Source organism: Rutilus rutilus, assembly GCF_951802725.1.
Source record: "Rutilus rutilus genome assembly, chromosome: 7".
NCBI classification, from domain to species: domain Eukaryota; kingdom Metazoa; phylum Chordata; class Actinopteri; order Cypriniformes; family Leuciscidae; genus Rutilus; species Rutilus rutilus.
In genome coordinates this window covers 27,613,111-27,633,571 of record NC_140221.1, presented here as the reverse complement: position 1 = coordinate 27,633,571, position 20,461 = coordinate 27,613,111, and the positions used below count along the sequence as shown (strand labels likewise).

Sequence of the window (20,461 nt, the reverse complement as noted above, 5' to 3'; positions counted from 1 at the left end):
ATGTTCTTTGGCAGTTGCCAATTGCTTTAAACCACACATAACGATTCAGCCAGACATTTTTTTTTGACTTATTTATAGTGCAAAGGTTTGAAGAAATGTGTCCATAGGGAACAATCACAAACCCCGAGTCTGTGTGAAAAGTGTAATGTGTCAAGAGCAAATGCCCTGTAAGTATTAAAAACAGCTGGAGAGGACGATGGAAAGATTTCCTGCTGGAAATGAAGAAATGTACGGATGCACAGAAAAGACGCACAGGATATCTATCTTAAAATCCATGCAGTGCCATTGCAGAAATCAGCTTATTTATATGTTATTTATTGTTTTTTTTTATATGCACACAATATGAAGAGCCAATGTCATACACAGAAGTAACAATTCACTTTTCTTCTTTATAAGTATATTTTCTGTTTCATTCACACACACACACACACACACACACGCACACACGCACACACACACACACACACACACACACACACACACACACACATTCTCATAGAGACCCTTAATTACAAATGATTTCACATTTTTATCTGTCCAGTTATAATGTGCACTCTTCTTGTCCTTTGTTGACTTAGTTTCATGACATTGTTACATCATTCATCTATTTCCTTCATTCTTTTTATCAGTCAGTTAGCTTTTGTTCAGGGGATCATTACCATGGCAACACACTGGAGAAACGTTATTGACAGCTGAACAGGCAGCATGGTTAACTTTGAAACAAATGATGACAGAAAAAAGGGACTGATTGCAACGTAATTCCACAGAATGAGGGGGGAGGGGGGGAGGGGGTTGTGCAATTGAAAATACACAACGGAGAAACAAACCGACAGGAGTCTCAAACAAACTTCGAGGAGTCTCCAGAGATAAGGACGAGCACTCACTCATGTCCATTGAAGAGTCTTGACAACATCCTGTAATGTTGCTTTCACAGTCATCTTCCCACATATTTTCCAGAGTAATGAGCTCATTATTCGTTGGTGTATATTTAATGGATTTTAACTGCACTTTTGTCCGACCAGAATTTAAAACAAGTCCATTCAAGAGACTTCAGTCCCGCACAACAGGCCATTCAATCCTCGTCACATGACTACAGGCATTATCAGGCCATTTCGAGGATCTTTTCTAATGTACATTGTTTCATTTGTGTGCTTTTGTCCTTTTCCCGTAAGAAAACATTTCACATGCGTTAAAAGTCTCTAAAACATACACATTGTACATGAAATCTACACATCTTAAAGCTCTTGGTACATTTATAAAGTAAAAATCTAAATCGCAAAATTCAAGATGAATGAATCAGTGTTCATACTTGCACAAGTTCATTCACAAATCAGCCTGAAAACTTATTTTGTCTTTATACATAAAACACAACAACAATCAAACAGTGGAGGGAACAAAAGTTTTGTTAGTGCGTTAATCATGTTAAATATGTAAATCTTTCTTTTCTGAATTCAAAATTACACAATTTAAACAAAGTACAAATAAACTGCCATTATCATGATAATGTTGATAAAAAAAACATAATTAGGTTGAGAAAGGGATGAATTGCGAAACAGAAGCGAGAGAAAATTAAAAAGTCAGAAAAGAGCAAAGAAGAGAGAACAATGAGCAGAGTAATTGTACTAAATGACATGTTGACCTTTTCCACTTCCACAGGGGACCAAAGAAAACAAACTGAAGGAGCGAGGGAAGAGCAGAGAAAGAACAACTGAGAAGAAGACCGGGAGGGAAAAAAGAAAGGGCGAGAGATGAAGGGAGGTGCTTGAGGTACACGAGGTGAAGGGAGCACAATATTCACGTTTAAGATGTCCGACCTTTGGAAAGTGAGTTGAGAGAGACGGCAGTGAATGTGCTGATATACATGTTAGCGTTCACACATAAAAGACGGCAGGGTGGCTCGTTTAAATTAGCGCTTTGACATGGGTTCTGAAGGCATGCGTGAACAAATGACGTGTGTGTGAGTGCTAAGTAAACACACTCGACCGATCTCGTCTGGCCGATAAACAGATTCCCCGAGAATGCTGAGACGGAAACGCACGCTCGGAAAGAAGACGAGACAATATCACATTTCCTTTTTATCTCATTCACACACACATAAACAGCCTCCATCTGCCTATGTGTGAGATGAAGAGCCTTGCTGATGATCACTTGGCAGTGGCGATCAGACAAAGTGGCCAATATGCTCGCTAATGGCCTGTCAGACAGATGAGAGACGAACTCCCACCGAATTCTTTGCACTCCTCTCCTCCCAGACCTCCTTTCTCTCTCATTTCCCTCCCATCTTCCACACTTTCTTCTTTTATACTAACCCCCTTCTTCAAGCATGAACACTTAGCAGAGATTTGGTCTTGGCGTGTGTTCGGAATGGAATGGAAACGGGAACCATTCCAACATTTCATTGTTGTACTTGTTATTTCTCTAACCAGTGGCAACATAATGGTACTCTTGATTCAGTGTCATTTTTATCAGAACCGAAGTATGACACTGAAGAGTAGTTGAGTCATTACAGGAGTGAGCTGAGATCTGACAGCTGGGGTGTGAAGAAACTTCAAGGCCTGATGATGAAGAGATTGTCACATGAAGGGCAGGACTTACAGCACAGCCACACAACAGTGTGACTTTTCAGCCAAATTAATAAACAGGACAACAGAAAGCTCTCTTTCAGATCAGCAACAACAACTGTTCTTGTTGTTTTCCACATCGTACGTTCCATATTTAAGTCTTTTAAACATTTATTTAAAAAAGTTCACTTCCTCACATTTAAATATTACTTTTTGCACATTTACTTGCTCTCTCGCTCTTCGCGTGTTGGCCGAATCTTCATTTCTGTGAATTTGAGCGAGTACTGCCACCCGGTCCAGGACGACCACTCGATCCCGTCGGCGTAAGAGGTGTGCTGTCCACGCAGGTATTGGCCATTCAGGTTGGAGGTGTGGCAGTTGCGGTACCACCAGGCGCCGTGGTAGAACGAAGCACAGTTGTTCTCTGAATGATCGTTGTCTCTGTCTTTCGTTGTGAACTTCATTCCGTTATGCTTTAGCAACGAATCTCCTGTATATATTGGCCCATGTAAAACAGAAGGGAAAAGAGGAGAAAGACAATTAAACTACTATTCAATAGTTTTAAGTCAGTAAGGGTGTACTCACACTAGGCGATCTGAACCGCGCCCAAGGACTTTTGACCCCCAATGCCTGGTTCATTTGACTAGTGTGATCGCTCCGTACCGTGCCTGGGTGCAGTTTGCTGAACCGTCCCTGGCCTGCTTGGAAGAGGTGGGCCAGAGCATGGTTCAGTTGGGCTTGGGCATGGTACACATTTAGTGTGATCGCTAACCGCTCCGAAGCACGGAACATCTACTACTTTTGTGTGCGCTACTGTCATCATTACGACAGCAAATACACTAACCTCCTTCTTCAAGCATGATAACTTAGCAGAGAACTTAGCTTTCATCAAAAATCATGGATTTTAATCATGTTTTCCACAAAAATATTAAGCAGCAGAACTGTTTTCAAGATTGATAATAATAAGAAATATTGTATATTTAAGTTGCAACAGAGCTGACTTGTGTTATTCTAGAAATAACACTGTGAAACTCATCACAGAAAGCCATTTCACACAAACGACTCCAGACACCCAGGAACGTCTCGGTTACATATGTAACCCTCGTTCCCTGAGGAGGGAACAGAAATGTTACTTCAGTGAATGACAAATGGGGGTTTCTCTTAGAAGCCTATCACCTTTGAGTTTTAGAAAACGAGCCAATGGCATGGAAAATGCCTTGGGTCTGCGGAATTTGCATGCCGCGATTCCACCGCACCGCGTGGGTACGAAAGGAGGAGCGGTGGCAATCTCACATTATGTTTCCTCGCTGCGGAGCTGAGTGGAAATCTGCCATAACCAGCTGTACAGCGGTTATGGCAGAGGGACGTAACATCTCTGTTCCCCTTCGTTACGGGGAACTCCCGCTGCGTCATATCAACGCTACGGGGAATGCCTTCGGCATGCGTTATCTGAAGTCACTATACAACTATTCCAATCTGGATTGGTGTGCGTCATCGTGCGTCATGACGTTGCATGTGACGGTGACCCGGACGCTATATAAGGGTCACAGGAACAAGGAAATGACAGCTTCTGTTCTTCAGCAGCGTTCTATGTCAAACTGTACGTCTTATTTGGTGTTGTCTGTCAAATCTACTATGGCGAAGGCAGTGTGCGTCTCCTTGATTTAAGAAAAATTAAAGAAGCAAGGATGGCGCACACTTGCTTTGTGGTGTTGGGTTGTGAGCGGAGCTTGCACGGACAGTTCTCGAGGGCACTGTCTATTTTGTGCAAACTGAAAGGATTCTGTGACTGGGATCTCGCGTTTGCCGAGGCAGCGCGTAGGTTTATGTCTGCATTGCAATACAGAATCTATATAGTGGCTCGGATCTCGCGTTTGCCGAGGCAGCGCGTAGATTACGGCTACTCTGCAATAAAGATTCTGTGACTAATCTCGCGTTTGCCGAGGCAGCGCGTAGATTAATGTCTGCATTGCAATACAGAATCTATAGTGGCTCGGATCTCGCGTTTGCCGAGGCAGCGCGTAGATTACAGGTCTGCAGGGTGTAGACTCTGAGTTTACTCTTCCGCTCCCGCCTGAGCCTGTTTAAAAAGAATAAAATAGGCTTGCGTTCCTAGTGCATCAGCTCGCGTCTGTCGAGGCAGCGCGTTGTCTGTTTGCATTGGGTTCGCACGTGGAGCAGTGTTTACAGGTCTCGCGCACGGTTCGGAAGCCCGCGTCACTGCGGCTTCTTCCGACCGTGTTAAAGACCCGGTGTTTGATTTATCTGATTCTGAGGAGTCAGATACTATCAACACTGAACCACGAATATTCACCACATTATGAGGAGTTGCTGGAGAAAGACTGGGGCTGTAATGAAATTAAATGTTTGGTAATTTAATAAGAAGGAAGCGTCTAAAAAGAGTGCTTCCTGCAAACCCAGTCAAAATCCTTGTGTCAGAGTCTTCCTTTTTCAAACGATCTCCATACTGAGGTACTGAGATTGTGGAATAATTGAAGAAGAAAATTAAAGGGGAATTTAATGATGCAGGGGGTAGAATAATATTTCTCCCAGATATCGTATTACCTCTGATGACTCAGACACGTCCCTCCAAAATTAAAGTGGAGCTAATATAAATATTATCTCGAATTTGGTAGGGAAGGCTTATATGGCGGAATGTCAAAAAAAAAAAAAAAAAATGCATACCTACATATGGTAGTCCAGGTCCCTCGGGGACAGTCACCAGCTCCTCATATTCTGGGAAGTCACCTCTTCCCCTCCCCTTCCCCCTGTACAGGGCTCGGGGTCAGAGGAGACGTTCTCATAAAAAAAAAAAAAAAGAAAAAGCCCCTAAGTCAGGTCTGAGGACTGCCTTTCGGGCTAAGAAAAAATAAACTATGAGGTCCTGGCGTAAAAACGCCGAACCTTTAAGGGCACTTCATATTATTTTCGGTTAGTTCCTGCCGATCTATCGCTTCAGGTCACCGAATCTCAAAACCTGAGGTCAGTCTCGAGGGACTGATCTCCTTATTAGATTATTCATCGGTTACGTCCTGCCAGTAAACTGCTTCAGACCACCGATAAGCACATTATATCACCTGAGACTAACCCAGAGAAATTGATTCCTCTTGTAGATTGTTTAGACGCCTGGTCAGGCCTTCCGAATATATCTAAATGGACCCTGGGTATAGTTAAAGGATATAGAATCCAGTTTAAAGTAAGACCACCCGATTTTAACGGGGTATTTCACACACTGGTTTTCTCACATCAGCGCCAGGTGATGGAAAATGAAGTTGAATCTCTTTTAGCAAAAGCAATAGAAATTGCCCCTAATCAGGAGAGGGATTCAGGTTTTTACAGCCGTTACTTCATTGTTCCGAAAAAGGATGGTGGACTTCATCCTATTGTAGATCTTAGAGTATTGAATAAATCTTTGAGGAGATTTAGTTTCAATATGCTCACTATACCCAGTATCATTCAGCAAATCAGATCTGAAGACTGGTTTGTGACAATAGATCTCATGGATGCTTATTTTCATAACTTCATCATCCATTATCATAGGAAGTTCCTTAGGTTCGCTTTTGGGGGGAAAAGCTTACCAATATAGGGTTCTTCCTTTCGGCCTAACTCTATCCCCTTGCACTTTCTGTATGGATGCTGCCCTTGCTCCACTGAGACTTCAGGGGAACCGCATCCTAAATTATTAGATGACTGGCTTATTCTGGCAGAACCAGAGACGCTAGCAATCCAACATCGAGATGTTGTTTTGCGTCATCTTCAGTGCTTGGGGCTAAGGCTCAATGTCAAGAAAAGTTCTCTGTCTCCTCTTCAAAGAATAAAATTTCTTGGAGCTGAGTGGGACTCGCAATCTATGCAAGTTCACTTGACCCAGCCATGTATTTAAAGTATCGTGGCTGCAGTTAGAGCTATCAGGTTAGGCCAGGCCATCACTGTCAAACATTTTCAAGGAATTTTGGGCCTTATGGGGCCCTACAGTGGTGGCTCGGGACCAGGGGGTTTTCCCCAAGGGGCAACCCCTTCCGTATGATTAGAGTTACGTCCAGGTACCTTCGTTCTCTAGTCATATGGAAAGACATACGGTTCCTGTCCCAAGGCCAGGTGCTTGGAGCTTCGTGTCCCAGAAAAATTCTGACCACGGATGCTTCCCGCAGGGGCTGGGGTGCGGTCATGGAGGGCCGGTACACCCGCGGGGTCTGGAAGGACCATCACCTCTCATGGCACATCAGTTGCCTGGAGATGCTGGCAGTATTCTTTGCCCTCAGGCATTTCCCTCCAGACCTCAGAGGCCATCAGGTCCTTATTGGGTCTGATAATATATCGGTGGTTTTCTATATCAACCATCAGGGGGGCTTGAGGTCTCGTCCTCTGTGCAAATTGGCCCATCATATTCTATTTTTGTCTAAGGACAAATTTCTCTCTGTGAGGGCTATGTATATACCTGTGGTTGATAATGTGGGAGCAGACACCCTGTCGAGGCAGGGGCCCAGGCCAGGGGAATGGAGGCTCCACCCCGAGGTGGTGGAGCTTATATGGGAGAAGTTCGGCCAGGCGGAGGTAGATTTATTCGCTTCTCATGAGAATTCTCATTGCCCGCTCTGGTTCTCTCTCTCGCATCCAGCCCCGTTGGGTCTGGAGGCCATGGTACAGACGTGGCCGAGGCAACGTCTGTACGCCTTTTCCCCCGGTCGCTCTACTCCCTGGAGTTCTGGAGAGGGTCAGAGGATTTTGAGTAGATCTTATTCTCGAAAAACCACACTGGCCTTCTCGAATAGGGTGATCTGGTGGCCGAGGTCATCAGATCAGCTACCTCCAGAACTCCCCGGCTCAGGAAGTTTTAATTGAGTTAGCTGGACCCAGCCTTTTACTGCCCTATGGCTTCAGTACTGGGATTCTTCTATACTCTAATCGGGACCTCTCGTCCATGCTCAGAGCCGCTATGGCGCCTACGGCCTCCGTATGCTCTCAGGGTGGTCCACCCGGGTCGTCCCATGACCTCCATATTTCCCTGTAGCCTTCTAGGATGAATCCTGTTATCCTTGCAGGCTGACAGGTCTGTGGAAAGAAAAGCCCCTGTCGGTTCTGCGGGATACGTGTATATATGTTAGATTAAAAGAAAATCTACATATTTTGGAAATCTGTTAGCTTTCTAGTAGGAAATTTCCCCGGTCACCAATAAGGGTACCGGAGGCTATCTTATGATTTCCTCTGGCTCTTCATCCTTCGTTGCTATAAGTGTGACAGGAGAGCCTTCTAGGCTTTTAGGGTTATCCACTAATGGTGCCTTGGAGTCAGTGTCCTGCCTTTTTAGGCATATGTATATATTGGACCTCACTTCTGAGGCTGTTAACTCAGCCTTTTTCTTACACCAAAAAAGACAAGAATAAAATTCTTAGTATAGTGGGTTCTATAAATTCTCCCCTGTCCTTAGCAATGATCCTCACCTTCAGAGTGCTTTCTGCCTCTGTATGCTGCGTCAAAATCTGGATGAACCCTGTCTCTGCAGGCTATCATATTAAATTGCTTAGAGCCTTTATTCGGCTCCGCAGAGTATATCTATATAGGGTATTAAATGGGAGTTTGTTAGCTTTCTTTGAGATATTTCTCCCCGGTAACCAAGGTACCGGAGGCTATTCTAAAAATTCCTCAGGCTCTTCATCCTTCATTGCATGTGCGGTGTAAGCAAGAGAGCCTCTTAGGCTTCCAGAGATGATCCACTAAAAAGGTGTTAGGAGTTAAGTGTTCTGCCTGTCATTAATCAGGCCTATATACTTGGACCTTAATATCGAGGTTGTTGATGCAACCTTCCCTTTGTACTCCAAACAAGAAAGAATAAAATTCTTAGCACAGTTGGATCTTTCACTCTCCCTTGCTTTAGTGCTCTTGAGTGTGCCAGATGTTTCACACCAGGGGCGCCTGTTTTCTGTGGGGGCTAGCTGGTACTCGTTCCCCGTAGCGTTGATATGACGCAGCGGGAGTTCCCCGTAACGAAGGGGAACGTCTCGGGTTACTGGATGTAACCCTGGTTCCCCGAGAGAGGGGAACGAGACGCTGCGTCCCCTCTCCCCACCTTCGGGGCGCCCTGAGAACAGCTGCTTTGAACCTTTTTCGAAGCTGTCATTTCCTTGTTCCTGTGACCCTTATATAGCGTCCGGGTCACCGTCACATGCAACGTCATGCCGCACGATGACGCACACCAATCCAGATTGGAATAGTTGTATAGTGACTTCAGATAACGCATGCCGAAGGCATTCCCCGTAGCGTTGATATGACGCAGCGTCTCGTTCCCCTCTCTCGGGGAACCAGGGTTACATCCAGTAACCCGAGACGTTCCCTCCTCAGGGAACGAGGGTTACATACGTAACCGAGATGTTCCCTGTCGTTCAGTCACTATGAGTTACGTCAGTGAATGACGAATGGGGGTCCCAATTCAATCACGCCACATTGACTGTCTTCCAGTGCCCTGCGCAAGACTGAGCTCCCTGTTGTGAGACTAGCACGGACGAAGGGCTAGGCTTAACGCAAGAATACCAAGGTACACTGGGTATATCCCAGGAGGAACATGTAACACAATGCCTACCCGTAGGGAGGACTTAGAATACACATATGTCCCAAGTACAGGATGCATATGGAGGCTCAGAGGTGTCCAGACCGCAGGGTGGAATGTTTCAACCTCGAGAGAGAGAGAGAGAGAGAGGGAAAACACGAGCTCGAAATGGAAATACACGTGGGGGTCACCCAGTAGGGGAACCATGCACATGGAACACCTAGCCAATCACCTAGAGGGCTGAGCAACAGGGCAACACTCTGGTGACATCTTCATCAATGTCGGAGGAACTCAGGGTCTTGGAAGGAAGAACTCATCTAAATGAAATAGCGCACACATCCAGTCCGTGGAGTGGAATGGCGCAGCAAGCGATGACACAGAGCGGGTCCTATTACCGACCACTGGTGGCGAGTACATGAGAGGACATTGGCTCCACTCGGAGATTATAGAATCTCGCGAATGTGTTAGGTGTTGCCCAGCCTGCAGTTCTGCAGATGTCTGTCAGCGAGGCACCATGCGCTTAGAGCCCAAGAGGAAGCCACACTCCTAGTGGAGTGGGCCTTCACACCAAGGGAGCATGGTCGACCTTGTGTCTGGTAAGCCAAGACAATGGCGTCCACTATCCAGGGAGACAACCTTTGCTTGGAGAGAGCCTTTCCCTTCAGCTTCCCACCATAACAGACAAAGAGCTGGTCTGAGGTCCTGAAACACTGCGTTGTCTACATAGGCACGAAGGGCGCGTACTGGACAGAGCAGTTCCAAGGCTGGGTCTGCTTCCTCCGAGGGCAGCGCTTGCAGGCTCACCACCTGATCTCTAAATGGAGTGGTGGGAACCTTGGGCATGTATCCAGGCCGGGTTCTCAGGATCACGTGAGAGTAGGCCGGCCCGAATTCCAGGCACACTTCGTCAACCGAAAATGCCTGTAGGTCCCCTACTCTCTTGATGGAGGCCAATGCAACCAGGAGCGCTGTCTTCATAGACAGGAACTTAAGCTCAATTTATTTGGAAAGGCCCAAGAGGGTACAAGAGAAGAGCAATGAGGATTTAGTCTCCTCGCTTCTCTCCGAAACCTGATGACCAGGTCATGCTTCCCCACAGACTTACCTTAAACTGCGTTGTGATGTGCGGCAATAGCGGCAACATACACTTTGAGGGTGGAGGGAGATAGCCTTCGCTCCAACCCATCTTGCAGGAAGGAAAGCACGACACTGATCTGGCATTTTCTGTGGTCTTCTCAGTGAGAAGAGCACCAGGTGATGAAGAGGTTCCACTTCAGTGCATAGGCATGTCTCGTGGACAATGCTCTAGCGGAGGTGATGGTAGCCACCAAGGGAGGTGGTAGGGTACTCAAACCTGCCTCGATCTATGGAACCTACATGTGTGGCTTCTGGATGGGACGAGGGCACCAGAGGGTGCCCTGTCTCTGAGAAAGAAGGTCCTTCCTCAGAGGAATTGGCCAGGGAGGTGCTGTCATGAGGAGTACTAGTTCGGAGAACCAGGTCCGGGTGGGCCAATGAGGCACAACCAATATGACCTGCTCCTCGTCCTCCCTGATCTTGCACAGAGTCCGTGCAAGAAGGCTCACTGGGGGAAACGCATACTTGCAGAGAGTGCACTGTGCACCAGTGCATCCATGCTGAGTGTGTCCTCGGTCAGGGAGTAAAACAGGCTGCAATGGGAAGAGTCTTGGGAGGCAAACAGATCTACCTGTGCGTCGCCAAACTGTTCCCATATCAGCTTAACCATCTGGGGATGGAGTCTCCATTCTCCAGGAAGTGGCTGAAACCATGAGAGCTCGTCGGCTGCACGGTTCAGGTCTCCTGGGATATAAATGGCTTGAAGCGAGCCATATAAATGACTCCATAGGAGGAGGTGGCGGGCAAGTTGCGACATATGGCGGGAGCGTAGATCACCTTGTCGGTTGATGTACGCTACTGTCGCAGGATTGTCTAAGCGGGCTAGTACGTGTTGGTTCTTGAGCAACGCACGGAAGTGGTGCAGAGCTAAACGTACCGCCAGCAACTCGAGGCAATTGACATGCCAAAGGCGCTGGGGTCCTGTCCAGGAGCCCACGGCAGCATGTCCATTGCACATGGCATCCCAGCCTGTGGTGGAGGCATCTATTGATACAATAACATGCCTGGAAACTCATTCTAAGGGCACTCCAGCCCATAGAAAGCTGAGGTTCGTCCACGGGGTGAAGGTCTGACAGCAGACCGGAGACACCTCGGGACTCCATCGCAAAGCCAGTGCTGAAGCGGTCTCATATGAAGCAACCCGATCGGCGTAGCTGCAGATGACATATGCCCCAGGAACCTCTGAAATAACTTCAGTGGAACCGCACTCTAGCCCTCGAATCGTCTCAGGCAAGTCAGCAGTGACTGCGCACATGGCGACCAAGTAGATTTCCATACCGAGAAAAGAGATCCTCTGCACTGGGGAGAGATTGCTCTTTCCCAGTTGACCCAAAGGCCCAGACAAGCGAGGTGCCGGAGCACCAGGTCCCTGTGTTCACAAACCTGGTCCCGATAGTGAGCTAGGATCAGCCAGTTGTCGAGATAGTTCAGGATGCGAACCCCGTGTTGCCGGAGTGGCACAAGGGCAGCCTTGATGACTTTCGTGAAAACGCGAGGAGACAGGGCTAGCCCGAATGGGAGGACCGCATACTGATATGCCCGCCCCTCGAAAGCAAACTATAGAAACAGTCTGTGTCATGAAAGTAGGCGTCCTTCAGGTCGATCACTGCAAACCAATCCAACGGACGATCACATTCGAAAATGCGTTTCGCTGTCAACATCCTGAATGGAAGCCTGTGAAGGGATCGGTTCAAGACATGCAGGTCCAGGATTGGCCGTAACCCACCGGTTTTCTTGGGTACAATGAAGTAGAGGCTGTAGAAGCCGGACTTCATTTCGGCTGGAGACTTCGACAGTCTCGATTGCACCCTTCACCAGTAGGGTGGCGAACTCCGTACGCATGACAGGGGCATTGCCACCGACCATGGTGTAGCGGACTCCCCAGAAGCAGGGAGGAGACCGTGCGAACTGAATCGCATAGCCGAGCCTGATGGTTCTCGCGACCCAGCGGGACAGGTTGGGAAGCTCTAACCAAGCTTCCCAGAACTGTACCAGCGGGGTCATGCGAACCACAGACGTACCCTCGATGGGGCAGAGAGGCGGAATGACCGGCCCATCTCTGAGCAGCCCGTCTCAGGGGCACCGCTTAGCTTGCCGTTTAGCGGGCTGCGGAGCTGGAGGGGGCTGTGGCGCCTTCCAGAGGCTACCTCCACGGCGTGGCCCAGATGAAGGCTGCTGCTGGGGCGGCGAGCAGGCTGAGGATTCTGTGCCAACGGCTGGGTGGAGGCAGCAGCAGGCCGTCAGGGCAGAATATGCTTTATAGCCTCAGTCTGCTCCTGGGCGGTCGAGAACTGTTGGGCGAAGTTCTCGACTGCGCCGCCAAAGAGGCCAGCCTGGGATATGGGAGAGTCAAGGAAACAGGTTCGCTCAGTAGCCTGCCCCACAGCTCGGATTTTGCGACGAGAGTTGGCAAAAACCTACAAGCTTTGGAGGGGTGCTTTGGGTCACCACGAGAAGAAGCGCTCTGAGGACACAGCTGCATCACAACAGAGCGTTCAACCGGGGGAACCCCAGTGTACCCTTTGGCTACGGCCCCATCAAGGGGAGGAAAGGCAGAGAAGGTCGCTGAGCGATCGCGGAAAGACAGTGGAGACTTCCAGGACCTCGTGACCTCCTCATGCACCTCCAGGAAGAAAGGTATTGGGGGCAGGCGCCCAATCATCCAGCTCTCCAGGGCAGCCACGAGCATCGGCTCGAGAGGTACCCTCCACCCTGTCCTGAGCGCTTGCGACTGCCCGGGAGAGCATGGCTGTCAACTCGGGTTGAAAGTATCGTCGGCGCTTTGTTCCACACCGTCAAGAGGGGGTAGATCGGGGTGTGGATGAGGGGACTCTCACTCTAGTGAGATCATTGAGTCTCGACCGCAGTGTTGCGATGGTCATGTTCCCGCAATGAGAACATGATTCATCCACAAAAGCTGCCTTAGCGTGATCTAAGCCCAAACACACAAGGCAGCGATTGTGCTCATCAAACTGAGAAACAGTCCGACCGCAACCAGAAGTGCACGGGTGAGACATCTTTATAAAGACGTGCCACGCGCAAGCTCTTTTGTGAGAGGGAAAACTCTGCAGAGTGCTGAAGTGACCAAGGAGAAGCACACGACTGGCAGATCACTGCACAGATCAGCAGGCAAAGTGAACTCGCTGGAAATCACCGTCACACCAACAACCTGGAGAGTAGCTTGTCTCGAAGAGTGAAGATCTCAGAATTGCTTGTAGGAGTGAAGATTACTCTTGGCTCCGAAGCGAAAACATAATGCGAGATTGCCACCGCTCCTCCTTTTATACCCACACGGTGGGGCGGAGTCGCGGCATTAAAATTCTGCAGACCCAAGGCATTTTCCATGCCATTGGCTCATTTTCTAAAACTCAAAGGTGATAGGCTTCTAAGCGAAACCCCCATTTGTCATTCACTGACGTAACTCGTAGTGACTGAACGAAAGGGAACAAGTGACAAGTTAGCATGAAAAAGGATTTTGATAATCCTCTTTCAAGAACTCATGCACAAACACATGGGTACAGGTGGTACTCCATAATTAGATATTAGGTGTAGAGGTGTAGTTTGGTGGAATGAGACACACTCAAAGCTGTCTGGAACATGGAGCTGAACAACCAGTAGATTGGTTGTTGACATCAGAAGTGGACACATAGTACATATGGACACTCACTTCTTGTAATATAAAGGCAACTTCTGTAGATATTTGTAATTATACAGTAAAGACCCATTTATATCAAATAGTCAGCTTGATACGGTAAAGGAATTATTAATTATGTTTTTTAAATGCAATAATTTGCTAAGTTCATTGGCTTTTATATTGTAAGTCAATTGTATATTGTAAGTCAAACAATACTGTAATATCCACAAGTTTAGATGTTCACTACCATTCAAAAGAAAACATTCACTATGTAATGTTTTTGAAAGAAGTCTCTTGTGCTCACCAAGACTGAATTTATTTGATGAAAATAATATTTTGAAATGTGTTTTATTACTGTTTAAAATAAGTGTTTTGTATTTGAATATATTTTAAAATGTAATTTATTCCTGCGATGGCAAAGCTTATTATCATTAATGTTGAAAATAGTTGTGATGCTTAATGTTTTTGTGGAAACCGTGATTTTCTTTTTCAATATTCTTTGAATCGCACATTCAAAAGAATAGCATTTATTTTAAATATAAATCTTTTGTAACATTATAAATATCTTTACTATCCCTTTTGATCAACTGAATTTGTCCTTGCCCAACAAAAGTATTAATTTCTTTAAAAATGAAAAAATGAAAAATCTTGAAACTTGATGAACCTAATATATATATTTAGTTTATTACAAGTGTAGTGTTTTTCACAAGTTCCAGAGAAAAGCTGAAATCAACAATGGTAAGGATAATATCCCTACAGAGATACAACATAAATAACAGAGCAATTAGGTATGTTGCAAGGATAGATGGATAAGAACTGAAACATTTTTTTCCACCAAACAGTCTGAACATTTTATATCTATCTTTTATTTCACTGATCCCTCCTGTACTCATATTTAATTTTTTAACATTGTTATACTATACAGAAAATGTCCCCACAACCCAGTTTTAAAACCCTTAGTGTAAAACACACTGGCATAAAGCACACAGTGGCATTATGTATAATTGTCTTTTCAAACCTTTTCCAAAATATTCCACCGATATTCACTGCCTATTCTGTATACAGAGATTGAAAGCATGCAATTAAAGGATTGAACCCTCACCCATAATTTCTATTTTAGTAAATGGGACTGAATGACCTGCAGTGGTACATACAGCAGTTAAGCATGCATATCTCTGAATGAGAATGGTGGGAATGTGCTGCATATTTATGTTATTTTAAGAAGTATAGAATATTTGTATCTTGTAGCTTCTCTTTGTTTCTGCTACTCTGCCAGGCAAGTATCTCGAGATCCAAAATACTTTTAGACCTAAATCTAAAGAATCAGCGAGTCAGCGGGGCAAGAGCATTAAAAGGGTCAACTTGTGGGTCAATGACAAGTCGTCTTCTCTCAAGAAGTGTCTTGTAGTGTCAGTCTTATCTGATGGCAGAAGGCATTTGGTGTTGATGGCCAACAGAAACAAACCTTCCCTATTTCCACGTCTGAAAAGGAAATTTGGAAAGCCACCCTGCCTGCTGTCCACTTCACTGGATTTCTTTGGCAGAAGGGCAGGGTGGTGATGTGTCTGTTGCCCTATAAACTGTTTCTGTCAGCTCAACACGAACAAAGAACACATTCCAAACAAAAGCTAGAACACAGTATTCCATGGAGATAGGAGACAGGAAGAAAAGGAAAGTGTACCAGGATGAGTACAATAGAGGTAAATGTCAGGTGGTATTTCTAAACCTCCCTGGGATTCATTCAGAACCATTTTATGTTTAACCTTTCATCCAGCCTAAAATACAGTGGATGATCCACAGAAGAGGAAAATGCTTCCAGAATTAAAGCGCTAAACCTTCCTTCCTCTTCTCTAAGAGTATATGACCTTGAAGATCTTCAATCTTCTGTTACACAATCAGTTTTACTCAATAACATCAAAGACAATACATAGAGAAACTGATCCCAGACCGGGACTCAATTTCCCCATGGAAACGCACGTCATTCAAGCTTGACAGATTTTGTCTGCAGCTATGGGAATAAGCCATTAGTCACACTAGGGTCGCATGAGCCCACAGAAAATGCTCGTATTGCTGCCGATGACATTTCTGCATTAAGAGTGTTATACCCAGACATGTCCTTGCAAACTCTCCGATTCAGTCACCTGCTCTTGGGAATCACTTTTGATTTGTCAAGTGGATATTATCATCTCAAAAAGCCTTCAGGTGATGTGGTAATACCATGCTAGACTCTCTAAAAAGGCTCTGTATAAATGTGTAACCTGCATAAAACATACTGTAGGTGTGCAAACTTAAACTTGGTGCTCACATGCCGGGGTGAATAAGGAGTCACCTTGACAGGGTCTGTATTTTGAGACGTATTAGGCCCCACCAGGCCGGTCCAGAGCACAACGGCCTGTCAAAATTCAATGCAAATGATCACAATAATACTCTCAACACTGTGATTAGGTAGACCTGTCAGGCAGCAAACAGGAAACCCAGCAGCTCAAGGGCATGAAGACACTGCCCAGCAGAGACCACCTGCTCACTTGACACCAGCACTACAGACACGATCCAATTCGAGCCCGGATATATACATGCTGTCCAGACAGGAGATATCTCACCTCTCTCTTTTACGCTCTCTCTTAGGTGTATTTTCTCCAGCTTCTGCCCTTGAGTTCAAACTCAGAATGCTCTTTCTATTTCTGTTTATCCTGCTGCTCACTTGTTTCTTACCAGACTCTGAGGATTTTTCCAATTCAGTTTGTGTGTACGTTTTTGACATTTGTCAAGTCAATGATAGTAATCGACTGGAAGGTATTTCGGTTTCTGGATGTGTGTGTGATTGTGAGGACTGGGTAATACAGTATTAACAATTTTTTTCTGATTAATAATGATAATGATTGTTAAAATCATTTTTACTCAAACACTGCATAAAAATTACTTGAGATCTGAATGAGTTTGCAGAATAAAAAGACTACATCACAAAAGAATGACAAGAAACATCTTTCTATTGAGTGTACTAGCAGACTGCATGCAAAAACAACATTCAATGTGACCAGTGTGGTCCGATTCACAAACAAATGATACTTATAGGTGGGTTCTTCTCAGTGAATGAACAACATAGTGTGTGACCAGTATAGTCTAGATCAAAAACATATGAGTTTGAGCAGTTCGTTTTAGTGAAATCAAAAAGACACATTGTGACAAGTATAATCTGATTCATGAAATCACTCAAATGAGTTGGTTCAAATCGATGAGTTTTTCAAATGTAATCAATTCTGAATCAAATCAAGAGCTTGTAAATCAGAATCAAATTGTATTAACAAATCCGTATTGATACCCAGTCTTAGTGGTTGTTTATGTGGCGATTTGCAGAGGAAGAGAGATATATGCTGTGCATGCAGCTGATAAGTGACTAAAGAGTGTATTAAGTGCCATGATTATTCTGTCTATGCCATCAAGCACTGAAATGGACCAATTATCTGAATGAATAAGCAATTATTACTGTTGACAGAGATTTAATCTTGCTAACTGATTTGCATACTGGGTCCAGTATAGTTCAATATTAAGCATGTGATTTAAACAAGGCATTCTAATTGCACAGTATTGAAGATACTGACTCAGGGTCTGTAGCTTTATGTATTTAATGTGTAAATATGTATGTGTACCTGCAGTGCCGGTGTAATCAGCAATGGTGAGGGCGTAACCATCATCCTCAGGATCAACAGAAAACAGCCCGACTCCAAAAACACCATACTGCGCAAAAGCTGTGCTGTTCTCAAAGTCTTCAAGATCTATGCGCAATTCGTAGTTTCCTTGGCTAGAGAGAGCATGGATCTGTTTCAAACCTGAAGAAAGAGAGAAAGACCAATTAATTTGATGATTATTTTTACTCATAGAAAGTGTCATTGGATTATGAAGGTAACACGAATTAGAGCAGTGAATCAAGTAAAATTAATTAATTGCACAGATTTCTGTAATTATATAAAATATATTTACACATCGAATCCCCAACTAAATGTAGAATAAGTAGTATATTTTAGTAGTAATAATTGTACATAATTGTATATTTTGTAGTAGCCTATATTCAAAATAAAATTTGTCAAGTATCATTATTATCAAGGACTGACAGGGATATATTGCCAATACCAGTACCATTCTAAAAATTGATTTATTTTCTTTACGTTTTTGAAGATAAAATTACACAATGATTCAACAATAGATTTTAATACTTTTACATTTAGTAGCAAACTGCAAATTATCTGACTACTGTTTTGTTTATCCTTTACAACAATTAAAGAATCAATCTAATAATTTAAACTTACAAGAATTATTGCATACACCCATTATAATAAAATTCTCATTTAGCTTTGCCTTTATTTATGAGAAATAACTCCAGATGATGTTTCTGTCTGTCATTACTCTTTCTGCTCTACTTTTTAAATTATGGATATCAGCTAATTTTGTTTCACTTCAAATCTTTTCTAACTATTTATTTGTTAAATGGGCCATGTCATAAAATTACTAGTGAAAACATTATGGGCCATATTTACTAAACAGGGCAAATTAGCATGAGAGCACAATTCCCAAAAAAAAAAAAAAAAAAAAACACCTTTAAGGAATTGGAAAGTTTTGAGCGTGATCTACTGACAAAGCACAAATTAAATAACACAGCAATCAAGAGCAGCACAAATGAGCGTCTGGTTTAAGACATGCTTTTTTTTGGGCGGTAAATAATGGCACAATTACCAGAAAATTGGCTAGCGTAAACCTTAGTATGATTAATTTAAATACTCTCTCCCATAACTTTTGCTTCTGTAAGGAAACCTCCTTAAAATGCATACAATAAGGTCAGCCACAAAAATAACTGTCCATGCCTTTTCAGTTTTTTTTTTTTTACTGCGTATCTTTAATATATCCTGTCAGTATTTATTTTTTTTACTCAAAAACATGGTTTGCGCTGGCACAAACTGTTAGTAAATCTGGCCCTTAGTATTTTATGGATTTTCAATCCTCTCTATTAGTGGGCTATCACAGGTATTGATACATCTATCATCACTTACACCTGCATGGCTTAATTTTGATCAATCAAGTACAACCAAATACAGACTGCAATGCTCAAACAGCATGGGCATATAACAGCACAGGAAGTGTGGAAAAAAATATTATTATTGTCTCAGACAGCGGAAAAACAAAGGCTGCATAAATTATGTTAATTATATTTAACGTTACACAGTCGATATTAATCACAAAAATGAACATTTCTTTCCCCCATCCCTAGTATAAATATGTAGTTCGTTCTCACTCTCTGTGGCTTGCATATAAAACAATGTAATAAAACACTGAAATGCTCAAACATCTATTATTATGCAGAGCAAATGCATACTTTAAACATTTTAAAATTCATACATGACTACTATGCATTAAAGCTGCATGTAAAACAACCAGGTCTTAGGGGAGATTCACTCTTTTTACATTTTGTTGTTTTTGCATCACATTTCCAGCACTAGACCCACAAGCACCTGATAGGAAAAGTCTTGCAGCACCGTCCTCACGTATAAACACTGAGCTGAATTATCAAAATTAATTTGACATGTATGGCACAGTGTGACTACAAATATATGCGTATACACACAAGGAAAGGGACAAAATTGATATGAAAAGCAGAATGAAGGAAAAATGAAGGAAACAGCAGCTTCGAGGCTGGCTTATGAGTGCATACAGAACCTTTTTTGCCTTTTGCAAAATAAATAAATAAAATGATTTATTTTTAAAAAGAGGAAAAGAAACCTGCTACTTTCACATGCAATTTACATCAATTTAATTCAGGCTTAATTAAAACCCTTGAGATTCTCCCTTGTTTGGAATAATTAAACATTGGGAGAATTTTATGCCCCTCTTGCTTTTCTACCAAAAAGGGGGCCAACAGGCGAGTCTGTGCGCATACAACTCAGGTGTGCTTGAACTTTCAATTAAACATTATTGCAAAGACATTTCAAACGTAAGAACTAAGCTGCATTTTGTTTTGAATTATCATACTGATTGCTCAATTTACTAGCGAGAGTGAATGTGAGTCAGAGTGTGCTGTTGGATGGCTTTATCGGGTAAATGTTTCTTCTTACGAACTAAAGCATACGAACTAAAGCAGAAATGTTTAAATTTTCATATTTTGAATAGGGCTGGAACGACGCATCGATGTAATCAATTAAGCTGATTGCGTAAATTTGTAGTTTTGCATGGAATGCATTGATTCATTACGCTGTTTATGGTCATCCCCTATGCTGGTCAGCTCCGACTCTCTGGTATGCTGAAAATCAGCCCGGTCTAAAGTGGGGGAATTTTTTAAAAAAGAGACCAAATAAAATGGTGCTCTGCACACTCTGTAAAACTGAGATGGCCTACCATACCACAGCAGCACAACTGAAAAGAAAGAAAACATCCTGGGGCTCTCCAACCTCAGAACGATGATATTCGATTAATTGATAGATTAAACTGTTGAAAAAATAATTGGTAGTTCCAGCATGATGTCCTTTATGCATTGTTACCATACAAAATCATTAGACACTGTAAAAAAATATACATGATCAAACAAATTCATCAAAATAA

The 20,461-nt window shown here is 43.8% G+C and overlaps 1 protein-coding gene across 1 annotated transcript in view; it reads right to left on the bottom strand.

The window, feature by feature from the left end:
* Nucleotides 1-258: 258 nt before the first annotated feature.
* fibcd1b (fibrinogen C domain containing 1b) overlaps nucleotides 259-20,461 on the bottom strand; it is a 107,905-nt gene continuing 87,702 nt past the window's right edge. The window contains exons 6-7 of the mRNA XM_084414170.1: nucleotides 17,524-17,703; nucleotides 259-3,051 (exon numbers count right to left, since the gene is read on the bottom strand). Of these exons, the coding sequence (XP_084270296.1) occupies nucleotides 2,783-3,051; nucleotides 17,524-17,703 (449 nt within the window). The 3' untranslated portion in view covers nucleotides 259-2,782. The remainder of the gene's footprint in view (nucleotides 3,052-17,523; nucleotides 17,704-20,461) is intronic.